The 16972-nt window shown below is 42.5% G+C and overlaps 1 protein-coding gene and 1 long non-coding RNA gene across 3 annotated transcripts; one reads left to right on the top strand and one right to left on the bottom strand.

Annotated features, from left to right (window-relative positions):
* Window positions 1-533: 533 nt before the first annotated feature.
* NIPA1 (NIPA magnesium transporter 1) lies at window positions 534-15802 on the bottom strand. Its single transcript, XM_081907694.1, has 5 exons — window positions 15266-15802; window positions 11261-11308; window positions 5888-5978; window positions 3799-3959; window positions 534-3006 (listed from the first exon to the last, which is right to left on the bottom strand). The coding sequence occupies exons 1-5, from the start codon at window positions 15420-15422 to the stop codon at window positions 2495-2497; spliced, it is 969 nt and encodes a 322-aa protein (XP_081763820.1). The 5' UTR covers window positions 15423-15802; the 3' UTR covers window positions 534-2494.
* LOC309367980 lies at window positions 3898-5879 on the top strand. Of its 2 annotated transcripts, XR_014167444.1 has the most exons (4): window positions 3898-4030; window positions 4160-4257; window positions 4834-4909; window positions 5701-5879. It is a non-coding gene; the product is annotated as an uncharacterized lncRNA (long non-coding RNA). The 2 variants fall into 2 exon arrangements; XR_014167445.1 differs by having other exon boundaries at window positions 3970-4257.
* Window positions 15803-16972: the final 1170 nt, after the last annotated feature.

Here is a 16972-nt window from a genome sequence, read left to right as displayed (position 1 = left end):
AGTGCCATAGAATGATTCCCTCCAGAAACTTACCAGCACAAACAGCAAGCTTCCACACAAAACTAATACCTAAACTTTATGAATACTGATTATGGGCAGTCATCCATAAATCCACCTTTCTCAGACAAGTGTCCTCTGGTGAGCAGGACACATGGTGCGCCGATAAGACCCCAATTGCACTTCTGAAGTAGGTAAGAAACATCAGGATTCCATTCCAATCACTGGAGGAGAATCCCAATGTTTCTTACTTTCTCCATATCCTACAAAAATAGGAGAAGATCTTGCTTCTTTCCCAAGCCTTCTGTTCATGTCAGGAGATTTTGGGAAGGGTTTTGGTGATTACCACCGTACAAGCCAACACAACATTTGTGGACCCCTGATTAAGGGTCTTTTCACAAGTCACGACTGGTGACCACCATCACATTTAAAGTGGCTTATATTTATCTACTCCAACATGAGTAGACACGGTGAAAGAGATATCTATGGGTAATCCAAACGTTAACAGTATACATCTCTTGTATAAACTCTCAGGCAACATGAGAAATGCCCTTTTATTTTATCAAATTCAATTTAGAAACTGACATCCCATTTGTAATTTTCCAGACAAACCTTACAAGAATTGCAGAACTTCTGCACTGATTATTTGTGTTAATGTAGAAAACCGACAACTCTCTATGCTGCAGTTGTTTAACTTTGTTGTTTAACTTGCACAACGCAGAGTAAGTAACATTATTGCCAGGACAGGAGTGGCTTTTAATGAGGTTGAAGCTGGAATCTGAATTCATCGATTCCTTATTTGCTTTGTGAATACAAAAACTGAATTTCCAAGTTCACTGAATTTTAAAAGTAATGCATACTTAGGAAAAGGTGTGCATATTTGGATCAATACTCCAATACCTATGTTATGTATCTTTGGAACTGATAGGAAAAATATATTTCTATGGCTGATGTCAAATGTGTTCAAATTAATTACTAATATATATTCAAATACCCTGAAGCTGTTAAAATGAAATCTGAAGGTGCATATAGCAAAGTAAATTCTTAATATCTGAATTGGGTATACCAAATTAGCTGGTCGTTTTGCTAAAATGAGAGAGTTGTGTGTCTCAAGCAAATTTGAACTGTTTTCCAGCATCCACTGCCTTGTGGATGAACGACTGAAGAGTTACTTAGGCTAATGGCCTAACCTTTCCTTGACTGGAATTGAACATTTTTCTTTCCTCTTACAGAATCACTTAACCACAACCTTCTTTTTGCCCTCAAAAGTGCCAGTTCAAAACCTGACTTCATAGCCTGTGTTATGAAGTAGTTTACTTGGTTAGAAAAAAACAAACCTGGAAGGCTGTGAATGGGCAATTTTAGAACACCTCTCTTCAGAAGTCACACACAACAGGAGGTGCATGGAAGTTACCACACAGTCACCTCAGTTATAAATTCAGACTCTAAAGTATATATGAAATTGTGCTGCCGTTTCTGACCACTTTGCATGTTTGTAAGCAATGAAGACTGCCAAATGATAGGGGAAAATGAACTGCCCCATAGAGGTTTTCAAGACACACCTTCATTCAAATTATGTGGTCCTTTTTAGAATGCAAAAGGCACTGAAGTACTTTCCAACTATTTACAAATGACCAACCAAAAAAAAAGTAGAAAAGTGGTTACAATCTGCCATGATCCTCACATTCTTGTCTGTTGATTATTAAAAGCTCCTGAATTCATGTAATGTGTTAATGCACTTCAAATGCTTACTGTGAACAAAAAGGCGTATCTGTAAACCGACTGCTGTATTTACTTAAGTGTGAGCAACTATGTCCTGGTAAGAAAATATTTTGAGAGACAAATACACTGCTCTGTTTCTTGGACTTAATTATGAGCTCTTCAGCGCCATTCCAGATTACAGAGAAAGTCAGTGAGGGAAGGAAATTTACCAGTGTACAGATTCTGAAACATGGATTTAAAGAACCCTCAAATAAAACTGTGAGAAAAATAATTTTTGTGACCTAACGAAAGAGATATTGGGGGGGGGGGAATCCAATCTAAATTTCTGAAGTGTATCTACATTTTTCAAAGGGACAGCTTATCATTCATTACACCTGCCCAATGGAGCACAGAATCTGGATTTAATTTATTCACAACCATGTTTCAGGAAGACATTTTGAAAACTTCCAGAACACTTCCACCTTCACTGTATACATCACTTTTCTAGGGTGAAGAAATACATCAGCTTTTGCACTGATGCAGTTCTTACCCGCCGGCCATGAGGGGTATAAGAGTATTCCATTTTAACACCATTTAGATAGTTGAAGCATGGTAACAGTTAGTTCTAGAGAAACTGGATTGAGAACACCAATTCATTTCACATATTCCAACAAGGAATGAAAGGCTCTGTTGTTCTCTGGGCTTAGAAATCAAAGTCTCTGTCATTCCCATAGCCTAGAAGTGGAAAGGCTTTTATTATTTTCTGGGTCATCCAGTCCCTTTTGATATCATGGTATTAATCAGTCTTCGTATTGGGCTTATTTAAATCCCCAATACTGAAATTGAACTCCTTGAAGACTTGTATGAGAACAATTCCAATAGATACAGTGGTGAATCCACAAGCCATCCCCAAGAAATCCACCACTCCAACATTACTCCACTCTCTGAACAGGATGGCTGAGGCCAGCAAGACCAGAGTGGTGAACACTACATAGTAGATGGCACCAAACACTGAGGAGTCGAAGCATTCCAGAGCCTTATTGATGTACCTGAACTGAATTATGATGCTACATCCTAGTACTGCCAGCAGGACCAAACAGAGGTATAGTGCTCTTTGACTCGATGGGTTATTGTGAAAGATATCTTGAGCAGCTAGTCCAATGCCTTTTGTACTGGGCACTGTGAAGCTTCCTAGCAATGAGCAAATGCTGATGTAAACCATAATATTGGTGGGTCCGTGAGCAGGTGCAATCCAAAAGATAAGCAGGAGGAGCATGAGAAGGACAATGCAGAGGTAACCCACGAACACTGAAAAACAAAAAAAAAAAACAGAATGGCAGCACGGTAAATTTCTAAATAAAGGCAATTTTACAAAGGACATTTTTTTCATGTTTACAACATGCCTATGCCATATACTCGTAGTCAGAACAGAAAACTGGAATCAGCTTTGAAGGAATATAGTGTGTGTTTTCTTCTGTTCTGTCACCTATTTCTTGAGTTAAAAGCTTGTATGAAGAGTATATAAAACAGATCAAAATTTCCCCAAAGGAATACATCCCATAGTACTTATGCCTAAAATAATTGCCTATTACTTTAATGCACAGCCTTCTAATAAAAAACTGTTGGTTTGTTTTTTAAAAAACTAATACACTGATAGTTGCTACAGACTTGTGTAATTAGGTTGGTTAAATTCCAGTGACTTCAATTCTGCAGGGCTGCAGCTAATTTCTCCTTTAATAATGCACTGAAGCATACCAAGAACTTAAGCAGATAAACAGTTCCTATCAAAAAAAGCAAACTGGCTTGTCTTTTTATGCTTCCAACATTTTCCTGCAGTCACAGCCACAAATGTTCTCTTACCAAGAAACAACTAGCTGAATTCAATGCAACTTGCTTCTGAGTAAACACGTTTAGGATTGTGGAGCAATTCAACTGCAGTCATTACATTACATTAAGATACAACATCTTTTTCACAATGCAAAACTGCTTGGCAACAAGTGCAAATGAGGCGATACCTCATGTTGGACCAACTTACACTGTGTTTTTTTGTTCTGTGAAACTGACACAGTTATTGAGACTCAAGACTGAGCTGGCAAATACCTGGATTTGTGAGCTTCTCTTCAAGTTCGGCCTGTGTGGTGACACTTTCAGACTTCGGAGAATGGATTATGAGAACAACAGAACCTGCACAGCTCAGCAGACAGCCCAGCTTGCCAAGAATGTTGAGTTTTTCTTTCAGTAAGTAGGAAGCTAAAATGGATCTTTCAAAGAAGAGAACCAAAGAAAAATAACATTTTATTCAAACTTTCAATACTGTTAATTTAATTCTAAGGTAAGTCATTACCCTTTATCCTCCACCTTTTTTGGCAAGGCCAGAAGGATTTGTTTGTTCCAAGTGGTTTATCTGTCTCTGAATGTGGAGATAAGGGATCAGTTTTAACATTTGACCTTGGTTTGGCAGGTGGGAGGACAAAATGGGAAGAAGACACTTCCCTGTCACACTTTTGGATGACCACAAAACATAATTTTATGGAGTCTTCCCTGGAAAATGCATGTAGGGTGTGTACATTTCCTTCACTCAGTTCCAGAGGGTAAACCATTATTATTATTTTTTAAGGAAAACAATAGGAGACTCTCAAGCAGATGAATAACCCAAATAACGTATATTGAATCAACTGATATCACCTTTTGCCAAACCCACTAAAAATATTTGGCAGCACTCAATTATTTATGTTGCCAATTTATATACCATTTAATTACAATCAGCTCTAAGTGGAGTGCAAAAGCTCAATAGAGTAAAACTAAAAAACTAGTCAAAACCATAAACTCAGAATTCAGTTAAAATGGAATAAAAATGTCTTTAGTAAGCATCAGATATTCAACACGAAGGGGGATCTTTTGATCTCAGCTAAAAGGGAGTTCCTTAAAAATTGGCACACAATACTAACCACAGCTCCTGGTGGATGTGAGCCTTGCATCTGAGCCATACGGGGTCACTAACAAGGACGCCCCCAAATAGTGATCAGGCAAGGACATAAGAGAGCAGCCCTGTCAATCTGTTTGGGCAATGTAACTTCTCATTTCTCTTTTCCCTTCTCCATTTCACTGTGTGTCCTCAAAATCTGCTCTGGACAGTCCCTCAACCCTTGAGCAGATTTTTGAGGTGCATGGAGACTGTGGGGGGAGAGAAGAGAAAGGAGAAGCTTATTGTGTGAGTATAAGTCTAGTCGGTGCTATTTTTCTGGAAAATTGGTCCTGGAGCTCACCTCCCTCTTAGAATGGCAACGGCACCCACCTGAGAGGTGCTGGAACTGAGTTCTGGCTGAAAAAAAGCCCTGTGTCTAGTCATTCTATGTTGGATCTTTGAGGATGGATAGAACACGTGATCCAGATTAAAAGCAGCACATTTGAGTCTCGCGGGTGGCGCTGTGGGTTAAACCACAGAGCCTAGGACTTGCCGATCAGAAAGTTGGCGGTTCGAATCCCCGCAACGGGGTGAGCTCCCTGCTCCTGTCAACCTAGCAGTTCAAAAGCACGTCAAAGTGCAAGTAGATAAATAGGTACCGCTCCAGCGGGAAGGTAAATGGTGTTTCCGTGCGCTGCTCTGGTTTGCCAGAAGCGGCTTAGTCATGTTGGCCACATGACCCGGAAGCTGTACGCTGGCTCCCTCGGCCAATAAAGCGAGATGAGCGCTGCAACCCCAGAGTTGGTCACGACTGGACCTAATGGTCAGGGGTCCCTTTACTTTTTTACTTTCAAAGGATGAGATGAAAGTATGTGCTGAACTCTCACTTATTGAAATAAATGCCATTTTAAAAAGTGATTATGTTTGGCAAGATTGTGCCCCATGTGCTTCATTTTCTTTGGGTAAGTCTGGAGAGTTAAAAGGGGACTGAAGACCCACAAGTTTCATCCTTTACGCATTTGACCTGTGCCTTCTTGAGCAATGGAATTCTGCTTGCACAACAGGACTTCTGATTTCTTTCTCTCCCCCCCCCCCAGTTGAGTGGAGTTGTAATTCAAAACATCTGGAGGCTGGCAAAGCCTGAATTAGTAGAATAGACATGGCACACCGTACTGAACTGCGGCCAATACCCGATTCATTGTCATTTTTTGCTGGTATTCAGATATGAACTCTATATACAGGCATTTATATCTGTATAAACTTCAAAATAAACAAAATCCTTACCCAAATGGAACCCCAAGCGCTCCAAGAGGAGTCACCAGAACAGTAGGAACTGCAGTGTAGGCTAAGAAATTCCCGATTTGGCCAAGGGCCACTGTGGAAAAGAAATGCAAATGTGTCATTGGCAAAACAAAACAGGCTGCTGCTTACGTCAGAATACTGATCAATGATAATGTTACACTTTACTGTTCTGCCTTTTGGGAAACATGGACTCATGCTGCAATCCTATATCCATTTACATGAACGTAAGCTTCATTGAACTCAATGGGACTAACTTCAGTGGAATTGTGCTGCTGAGTAAAATCAGAATTTTCCAGCTATTCACTTAAAAAAAACTACAGATCTTAACTTTCTGAAACTTAGTATGGGGTAGTTGCTAATAATGATAATGATAATAATATGCTCCCCATCTGACTGGGTTGCTCTAGCCACTCTGGGCAGCTCCCAATAGAATATTAAAAACACAATAAAACATTGTGTGTTTAAAAACTTCCCTGAACAGGGCTGCCTTAGAGCATCAGAGTAGGAAAACCCATGTCTCTATCATCACAAAGCAATGAAACTCACTGGATGCCCTCAGACCAGTCAATCTCTTTCAGCCTCTCCAACCTGAAATGTATGCTGCCTTTCTTTGGAGGAATGGTGGGATATAATTGAAACAAATAAACACATACATTTGCAATAAGAATAACTACCGGTTGGCTAAAATAATCACAGCCCAATCATGCTTCAGAAATTCAGATCCAGTTTGGGAAGATTTTTAATTAACAAGCACAGGAATATGAGCATGCTAGCTACCTTTTATATTAAGGAACTATTATTATTATTTCTGAAGGCAGCCCTGTTTAGGTAAGTTTTTTTTAATGACTGTTTTAATGTATTTTTAATCTTTTGTTGGAAGCTGCTCAGAGTGGCTGGGGAAATCCAGCCAGATAGGCGGGGTATAAGTAATAAATTATTATTATTATTAATTATTATTATTATTATTATTATTATTATTATTATTAAGTTGTAGGGAAGTTAAGGATGCACTGGGGCCAATTCCCCTGTCAAAAAACCTCAACTTTTGGTAGCACATAGCTAAATGTGAAGGTGCTTCCGTACGTGGGCTTAGGCTAGGACATTTGAAACATGAGGCAAAACTGGGGCATGTTCTTAATTAAGGCAAGTGTATATACAGGAGAAACAGAAGAATGCAAACAGGCAGACAAAAAGATTGCCAAGAAAATAACCAGATGTTAGGATGCTAGGAATCTACTATAAAAAGGACACAACATCTGCATAGCTTGCATACCAAGACTACTTAGTCTGTTCTTGTGCATTTTTCCATGTCTAAAGAGAAAACATAACTTTGTCTCACACCATATGGGCATGTTCTAGGTTCCCACAGAAGCGCACAGTAATGAAAGAGTGAAGAAGACATGGTGAGGAAGGCACACTTTGACACAAAAGGAAGATCTCCATGAGAGGCTGGGTCTTATGACCATGGCAACATAATTCATGTACTCAGCAAAACATATCAACCACATTTCATATTTATATGAGAGGATATGCCTGCAGACAGTCTGGTCTCCCACTAAGCTCTTATATGTATATTATTATGTGCATATGAATAAAGACCCATATAGTCCACACTGATCTGTGGGGGGGAAAGTGTTGGCCTAGTGTTTTCTATGTCAAGTTGATTTTAGGTACAGAGAGAATGGTTGCAGTAGCAGAATGAAAGAGAATGAAAGCGGGAGCAGTCCGGTATTTCTCTGTACCTAAATCATCTCACTTCTGACATCTCTAATCTAAAAAAAAATGAGGTCTGCTGAACCTTCATTGACCAGTGACCGGATTAAATATTCACAAGCTGGCACACCTGACTTACAGGTGTGGTATTGCAATGAAGTAAGGTGAGGTGGTAGCTTCAGGCAATGGGTTTTAGGAACCATTAGAGATTAGGGGTTGTTTATGTATTTCTTGCCGCCATGCATTTTTTTAAATTATAAAATAGACTCTTGAAAAATCTGCCTGAGGGAAGAGGCAGTGGTAGCAGATGCCTCCAAGTAAGGTTCAATGTGTACACTTCATGCAGGTTGCTAGACACACTGTGGTGTTTCTCTGGGGTAGGCTTACACAGCTTATGGATGAGCAAGCCGAATGCTGTTCATCGGTCATGAAACATCTGTGGACTTCCAGATGCTGGGGAAAAAACCATTCCCCTGTTTTTGCAGTCATGAGTTGTCAGAAAAACACAGGGTAATTGAGCTCCTGGTAGGTTGACAGATGTGTCTGGTGGGCTGTTTTCACCCTGACTGCAGGCTTTCCCTGGAGCTAATACCATAGGGTCAGCAAACTTTTTCCGCAGGGGGCCAGTCCACTGTCCCTCAGACCTTGTTGGGGGCCAGACAATTTTTTTTGGGGGGGGGGGGAATGAACAAATTCCTATGCCCCACAAATAACCCAGAGATGCATTTTAAATAAAAGGACACATTCTACTCATGTAAAAACACACTGATTCCTGGATCGTCCGCAGGCCGAATTTAGAAGGCAATTGGGTCGGAAGTGCGTGAGGGGGGAGAGATGCAAATGCTTGGTTGTATCTTAGAAACAATGCCTGTTAGATAAACAGTTCTGGACAATGAGTGGTACTGTAGAAGGGACTTCCTTCTCAACCTCTTCCCTTTCACTCTCACCACCAGGAGTGGAAACAGGTCTGGAAAGCAGGAATATGACTATAGTTATCAAGGGAGATAGCCTTCTAGGACAGTGCAACATCTCCCTTCTTACTGGCAACTCATGTCTAAGAAGCCTTGAATTCCCTTTCCTCGTAGACAGTCTTGTTGTCTCCCGACAACAAAAGCTGGCTGATGCTCCCTAGGGGCTGGAAACTGAAATGCCAAGTCTCTTTCCTAAAAGTGGCAACGGCAAAATCAAAACCTTTTAAAGAAAAAAATAGGTGATGAGTCTGCAAGGTGTGTCCCTATGGAAAACCACTGAGGTGGAATAATTCAAAACGTATTATCTAATCCTAACATTAGCAGTCAACTATGCCAATCATTTTCTAGCCTGACTGACTATGAATGTCACTTATATAAGGTATTCGTGCTTCTAACCGTTATCAGCGTCCCACCTTAATTCTCAGGGCTTGCTTTTCCTTCATTATCGCATGCCAGAAGGCTGACTCACACAAATGCTTCTGAGCTTTCTTTCTTTAATAGCAGGTGCACCAATTTTTTTTGGGGGGGGGGAGCAGCTGAAAGGGGTTTGTGTGAATCAGTTCTAACAGCAAGGCTTACTATTGTTGCTGAACTTTGTATTTACTGGCACTGTAGTGTTGCAATGGAATGAGCCAGTATTGTTCTTCAACTAATGTAATAATGATAATAGTAATCATTAACCAGAAATCCTATAGCAGATATCTGAACACACCAACCTCTGGTTTGTTGGATTGTTTGTTTTTGCCTGGCCATGTCTGCCCTGACAAACTTGGTGGAGAAATCAGTTATGTTAAACTAGAGGGTATGAATTGCGAGGCAGTATGGTGTAGTGATAAAGAATGTACTATGGTGTAGTGATAAAGAAGGCTGATCGACGAAGAATTGATGCTTTTGAATTGTGGTCTGGAGGAGACTCTTGAGAGTCCCATGGACTGCAAGAAGATCAAACCTATTCATTCTTAAGGAAATCAGCCCTGAGTGCTCACTGGAAGGACAGATCATGAAGCTGAGGCTCCAATACTTTGGCCACCTCATGAGAAGAGAAGACTCCCTGGAAAAGACCCTGATGTTGGGAAAGATGGAGGGCACAAGGAGAAGGGGACGACAGAGGACGAGATGGTTGGACAGTGTTCTCGAAGCTACAAACTTGAGTCTGACCAAACTGCAGGAGGCAGTGGAAGACAGGAGTGCCTGGCGTGCTTTGGTCCATGGGTTCACGAAGAGTCGGACACGACTAAACGACTAAACAACAACAAATGGTGTAGTGGTTAGGATGTTGGACTAGAACCTAGGAGACCAGGGTTCAAATCCCCACTGGGTGACCCTGGGTCAGTCACTGCTTCTCTGCTTACCTGACCTCATCATTCTACAGATCTTGGGCCAGCCACCCTCTCTCAGTCTAACCTACTTCACAGTGCTTTGTGAGAATACAATGAAGGTGGAGAACCATGTCTGCCACCTAGAGGTGACTGGAGGAAAGACAACATATTAAACGTAGTGAATATGTAAATAAATAAATTTCTCATGTGTGACACGATTCACTTTCAGCTACCTCAAACTGAGTTGTTGAGGATTTTCTGCTGACAGAGGACAGCACTAAGCAGATTTTTTTATCTCTAAAACCACAGAAGTGGCCTCAACAGTCCTGGATAACTGCTCTATATTATACCTTATTAATATAGAAGATGATGATGATTAAAATTTGAGCATTCTAATATAGGTCAGAGGGGTTAACCTTTTCAGTTATGCTACAAAGAACAGAAGCTTTTGAAAATGCGAAACCTTTGATGCTTAAAAGACTAGCTGTGGGGTAACACAATAGGCTTCATTAAAAAAAGAAAGAATCAAAAATGTGCAACAGGCTAATCAAAGTGCCCATTTATAAGACATGTTACTCAAAACCTTCAAGTAAGGAGCAAATAGTAACAGAATAGGAGGGGAAAGAACACCAATCTAGCTACGAGTTCCATGCTTTTGTATTTAGCACAAATACAGCACCTTTAAAACAAGACAAGATACAAGTAGGTTAAGTCCACTCTTTTACAGAACACTCTTAGCACTGCAGAGAGGGACCACAGGAATCGGTGGAAGGTCTGCCGTGCCTGCAGAATGCAACATAAGGCACCTGCATGACAGATAACATCAGCAGAACTCTTCAGATACACTGGACTAAGAATGTACAGGATGATATGGTATCTATTCCACCAGCATTGGTTGCCAGTCCATTTCTGGATCCAATTCAAGGCGCTCACGATAGTGTTTAAAGCCCAAAATGACTCAGGCCCCAAACATCTGAAAAACTGCCTCCTTCCCTACAGACCCTCTTGGGTCTTAAGATCAGCAGAGAGGACCCTCTTGTCGTTTCCCTGCCCTCAGAAGCTCAGAGTGGGGCTGGGAGAAGGAGTAATTTGTAGAGGTCCATATGCTGTGGAACTAGCTCCCCACAGAGGGGTATCCTTATACTGTTTTCAGAAAATGCTGAAGATGTGCTTCTTTAGCCTTTGAGATATGTGATGTCTATTCTTAAAATTATTTTTAGTGTTGTATTTTAAATTGTTGTAACCCTTCCTGGGACCTTAGGCTGAAGGGTGGGTAAGAAATTAACCACCACAACACCACCTTTCCCCTGCTCTAGCGCATAAGAATAGGATTTATTAGTTAGTATACTTACTTGCAATAGTGCCTGACCACCAGACAATGTCTGTTAGATATGAAGTTCCTAGAGAAGAGAAGAATCAGAAAACAGAACGTCAACAATACTGCAAAAACCTTATCTGTATACACCCTACAAATCACAAAATGCTGCCCTTCTCCACATCAAATAACTGGCCCTACTAGAATCTGCTGTATAAAAATACAAAACATGATTATTCTAACAAGCCTACACACATCTACTCAGAAGTAAGTCCTATTGCAGTAAGTAGGGGTTACTCCCAGGTATAAGGGTATATGATTGAAGTCCAGCCCTGGTCACTTTAGGGAAAAGAAGCAACCTTGGGCTTCTGGTGTCATCCTCAGTGTTATGACTACAGTGGTATCTCGGGTTACAGATGCTTCAGGTTACAGACTCCACTAACCCAGAAATAGTACCTCAGGTTAAGAACTTTGCTTCAGGATGAGAACAGAAATCGCACAGTGGTGGCAGCGGGAGGGCCCATTAGCTAAAGTGGTACCTCAGGTTAACAACAGTTTGAGGTTAAGAACGGACCTCCAGAACAAATTAAGTTCTTAACCCAAGGTACCACTGTATTAAATACAAGTTTGTTCACTCTGCATCGTTTTGTAAAACAAAGGAAGAGATTTTGGAAAATAGCCTTTTTGTGCCAATGTCAACCCACATCACAAAGGATGGTTTTCTCTTTTATTTAAAGGCAGTTTAAGAATAGGGTGTATTTGAGGTCTTCAAGGGGGGAGGGGAACAGGATATATAAATTTTGTCCCAGCCTCAGATGAAACATATGAACCAGCAAACTTGTTTTTAAGGTTTTGAATAGAGCAGGAAGTGACCTTCTGTAAACATGAAAGCAGAAACATAACTTTTCTCCCAGCAGTCTTTGAGCAGCATTTGAGCCAAGGATGGGGGGGGGGTACATTACATTATACAACATTCAAAGTGGAAAACCACACCGAAATGAAAGGCTATCTCTTCATGGAAAAGCTGACCCTATTATATCAGTGTTCGATTCTAAAAACAAAATCCAGACAAACATCTGAACAGGTCATGTGCTTATTTTAGGATCCCCTCATGCAGAAGAGTAGCAGGAGCTACCAACTGGATCTTTAGAAAAACCAGACCTTTCATCTGATTCTCATTTCAACTACATTTACAAGAGAGTCTAATAACACAAGTTAAGGATTGCAGGAAATGAAAACTAGACATGTTATATCATACTGTCAGCTGATAGTACTGCAGTTCAAGTAATCTGCTATATTTCAGGACACCCTGAGCTTAACATTATCAGGAACAATATGTTCTTAAAGCAGCGATCAGAAATAGTTTTATGAGGCACACCCAATATTTTTTGGGGGAAATTCTAGTTACAGCGGTACCTTGGGCTACATACGCTTCAGGTTACAGACTCCGCTAACCCAGAAATATTACCTCGGGTTAAGAACTTCAGGATGAGAACAGAAATCGTGCAGCGGCAGCAGGAGGCCCCATTAGCTAAAGTGGTGCTTCAGGTTAAGAACAGTTTCATGTTAAGAACAGACCTCCAGAATGGATTAAGTTCTTAACCCAAGGTACCACTGTACTCAAGTATTAAAAAAAACCCCTCCTACATCCCAGTTGTTAAAAGAAAGGCTAGTGCAAGCAACCTACAATTATTATGCTGCAGTCTGTTTGTAACAAGGATGGGCAAAACTGTGGCCCTCTGGGTATGGCTACAAACTTCTGAACATGCCGGCTATAGCCAATGGGAGTTTGAGCCCAGCAATATCTGGAGACTAACAGATTCCTCACCTCTGATTTATCAACTTAACAGACCAATCCTACGCAGAGTTGAACATGTCTAAACCCATCCCAGAAAAACCAAGCCCAAACTAGTAGACTTAAGTCCATTTATTTCCACATATTTGGGCCGCTTGGCTGCAATTCTGTGCATACTCTCACTTGGGAGAATCGCCTTCTTCAGGCAGGACAAGGCCAATACATTTGGCAGCCTCACATCAACTCCCACTGTGCCCCAATTCTGGCAACCATGTGTGCATGTAGAAATATACCCTACTTTGGTTCAATCTACTGGTAAATAATATTATTAATGTGGTCTCCGACACCCACTGATGCTTAATGTTGCTTAAGTCAGTGAAATGAAACAAAGTGAATTTTAGTACTTTTTGCCACCTTAGGTCTAATCACATAAAGAACTCGGGTAAGATTCCAGTCCCTGCCGATCTTATGCTATTAACATAACAAGAGAGCAATATTGTTTTTAAACTGGACATATTATACATGATAGTTTGAAACATGTGAGTTACTTTATCTAATTTGTTCTGTGAACTGCCAGTCATCCTGGTAATTCTTCTCTCTACCCTTGCGCTAAAGTTATTCATCACAAACACCCAAATAAACTTTATATAACAGATGACAAGCTGCCGCCAGTCAGGAAACCAGGGAAATTTCCTATGTTGTCTTACAGCAAGGTCTTGTTTAGGTAGCAGAATCAGATGGTTTTGTAACAGGACCGGGGGCAGACTCAGGGCAACAATGCCCATTCAGGCCTAGTTTCTGGAATGGAACAGCTTACATATTAGAAATGCCACGTGCCAGTATCATCCTCCTGCCTGTGTCTGATTTGAGCATATTGTTTCTGCTCACCTCAGGTGCTCCCACGAGAAAATACAGCAACCACTGGATGACTAAATGTAAGTTACACAAAAATTGCATGCTAATTGCAAAGAGTTGTGCTCTTCAAGTCTGGTCTGAGGAGTTTAATGCTCATTATACTTGTAGGAGAACTAATTATCACAGCAACAATCCAAAGAATGAAGCAACTAGTTACATTCTCCCACGGGGGGGGGGGGTGCGCCCGTTTTTCAAACTGTGGCAGCCCGTACATGCCACATGGAAAAACACTATTAAAATGGAAGGGATGTTCAAAAGCAGTTTGGAATATACTATATGGTCCTGTGGTGTGTGTGTGTGTGTGTGTGTGTGTGTGTGTGTGAGAGAGAGAGAGAGAGAGAGAGAGAGAGAGAGAGAGAGATTGAGAGAGATCCCACTGGAAATTCTAAAAGTACTTCTCTGAATACCAACCCCTGAGACACCTGTGGATTTTCTTCAGCGCCCATACATTGCATTCATGATCATTCAAATTGTTTGCAAGTCCAGTGGGGGAGATCAGTCCTCCCCCCCCCTTTGTAAAATAGGAAAAAATAGGAAATCATAAACACTTAATGCCTAAGCAAGTTGCTAGACCTCAGGGTTACAACTTCCTCCCCACTACTCCTGACATTTAGCTTCTTTACTCAACATTGTCACTTTCTGGAGGATAAAACTTTAAGCTCCTCTGTGGAGTAAATGCCCTGGATCCATAACTCACAGAGTTTAGAAAACAAAAATAAAACTTTCAAACGGCGACTTTGACAACACAGCAGTTTCCTTTTGGAAGAGAAACCTAATTTGGACTCAAAGGGTCGCCCCTGCCCACGGGGAGGAGTTGCAAAGATTGTAGCTGGAGGGGCTGGGCAGCCGACGGGGTTAAATTCAGGCACTGCCTGCAGCGGCCATCAACCTGCCCACAGGCTCCAAAGATGCTCTTCTTCGAGTGCAGACAAGGAGCAGTCCTACTGCATTGGACAGAGATTTCTCTCCCCCCCCGTCACATTCATGCCCACACACAGCCGCACCCCCTCCCTCCAACAGCCAACTCCTAGGTGTGATGGAGCATAGGAATTAATGAACACGATGCCTGTTAGACGAGATAGGATCGGATAGCAGGGAAATCATGGAACCCCTGAATAGCAGTGGGGTGCTAGGCAGGAACACAGGGGCTGGCGAGGATGTGTTTTGAAGCATGGGGTGCGCCTCCCCCACCTCCACACTGGAGGGGAGGAGGTGGACCTGGGTGCAAATAATAACCGACCCACAACCGTGGTCCAGGAAGAGGGATCGGGGCGAAAAGGCCCGTAGGAGGTGTGTGTGTGTGTGTCCCCCCCCCCACTGTCCGCCCCCTACCTCGTCCTCTAGCGCGCACGATCCCTTTCTTTTGCAGCACAAACGTGGATCCATTCACCAGGCTGGAGACCACGGCCACACTGAGACCCAGCGACACCGCCGCGGGGCCTGGATTGGGGGAGCCCCCGTCCCCCGCCGCAGCGACCGTCATCCTCATGCCTGGGCGTCGGCGGCGGCAGTGGTGGTGGTGCCAACCCCGAGGAGGACGTCCGGCGCCTCGCCGACCCGGCTCCTTCTCCGCGTTCCTGAAACCGGCAGCTGATCTCTCCGCGGGATCCGCCCTGAATTACGGAGCTCCTCCCCCAGTTGCTGCTGCTGCAACTGAGATCTCAGCGCCCTCTGGCACCAAAAGCCCCGCAGTCCAAAGTTGAGCGGTTGTTGCTCCTGCCTGGCTCTGCCCCCCGGAGATGGACGGGAGGGGACCACCACGACGAAGGAGGTCCGTTTCCAGCATCAGCGCCCCCTCTGCAAGTTGCTGAGCGGCCCGGGCTCTGCACCATGACATCATGGCGTTGCACCATGACGTCATGCCCATGCGGGCTGGTGACGTCGATGGGGAGCCGCAAGCGGAGCTTCAGCCGCCAAGGAAGGGAGGTTGCCGCCGAGAGAGGGCGTTGCCGGCCGTTGCTCTTTTAGGAATGTGTACAGTATTTCTGTTTTTTAGGTAGGCTCTGTTGAACTCCATGGGGTTGAACTCCAAGGGATTGCGCTGTTGGTGGTGCAATTTGTTGAAAAGTTTGTGTTGTGGGTGTGTTCATGATTTAGCAGTCAGGCTTACTGAGGAACCAAGCCCCTAAGCATTCAAATAGCCTTATTTTCAGCGGGAATTGTATAGCAACTTCAGTGTATTGAGAGGGTTAAAAATAATAATTCACAGGCAGAAATACCTGACGCATACTTTTGTTATTTGCATTAAAAAACAACAACCTTGGTAAAAACAAAACTTTCATTGACCAAGGGTTTGAGGTGGGGAGGGGTTCTCACAGGTCAACCAGCCATAAATCAGAAGACTATGCTTATAACATGCTCTACAAATCTTAAGCAAGTAGGATGCCATTCAGCTACAAAGCTCATTGGGTGACTTTGGATCAGTCGTGGCCTCTCTGCCCCATCATTTTCGCTGAAACTAACCTAGTTACAAAGCGCTCACTACCTGATAGCTTCCCTTGACTAGATTACCGGCTGTTGCGGCCTTTTATAATGTCTGAACAAATTGATCTGTATTAAATTTGTCTCACAGTGTTTTCTTTTCTCTTTGTTACTGTACTTCTCGTGCTTTCTTCCAGTGATTAATGTAGGCATTTCTCTCCCTTTCCTGCAGCTTTCCCAATTTGTCAACACCCTTCTTGAATTAATGGTGCTCACGAAATGAATACAATGATATACAGTAGTGGTTAGAGTTTCAGACTAGAAATGAGGAGACCCGAGTTAAAATTCCCACTTAGCCGTCAAGTTAACTGTGTGCCTTTGGGTCAGTCACTGTCTCTCAGCCTTACCTGCCTCCCATAGCTGCTGTGATGATGAAATAGGGAAGGGAAGGAGAACCATGTTTAACAGGAATGGGAACGTTGTTGGTTTCCTGATGTTGTCTGAATCCAGCTCCCACCAGCCTCAGCCCACATGGCCAATGGTCAAGAATGATGCGAATTGAAGGGCACCAGGTTCTCCAGCACTGACGTATGTCAGCCTGCTGTCATTATTCGAATC

Source organism: Podarcis melisellensis, assembly GCF_964234715.1.
Source record: "Podarcis melisellensis genome assembly, chromosome: 4".
Classification (NCBI taxonomy): Eukaryota; Metazoa; Chordata; class Lepidosauria; order Squamata; family Lacertidae; genus Podarcis; species Podarcis melisellensis.
Note: the sequence above shows the minus strand (reverse complement) of the source record. Positions and strands in the feature narration are given on the sequence as shown.

Excerpts from the sequence above, each read along its gene's own strand:
- NIPA1 (XM_081907694.1), bottom strand. The coding sequence starts at position 15,422 with ATGAGGATGACGGTCGCTGCGGCGGGGGACGGGGGCTCCCCCAATCCA. Across the intron at positions 11,309-15,265 it reads CGTGCGCGCTAGAGGACGAG|GAACTTCATATCTAACAGAC; the intron begins GTAGGGGGCGGA and ends TCTCTTCTCTAG. Across the intron at positions 3,960-5,887 it reads GCGCTTGGGGTTCCATTTGG|ATCCATTTTAGCTTCCTACT; the intron begins GTAAGGATTTTG and ends CTTCTTTGAAAG.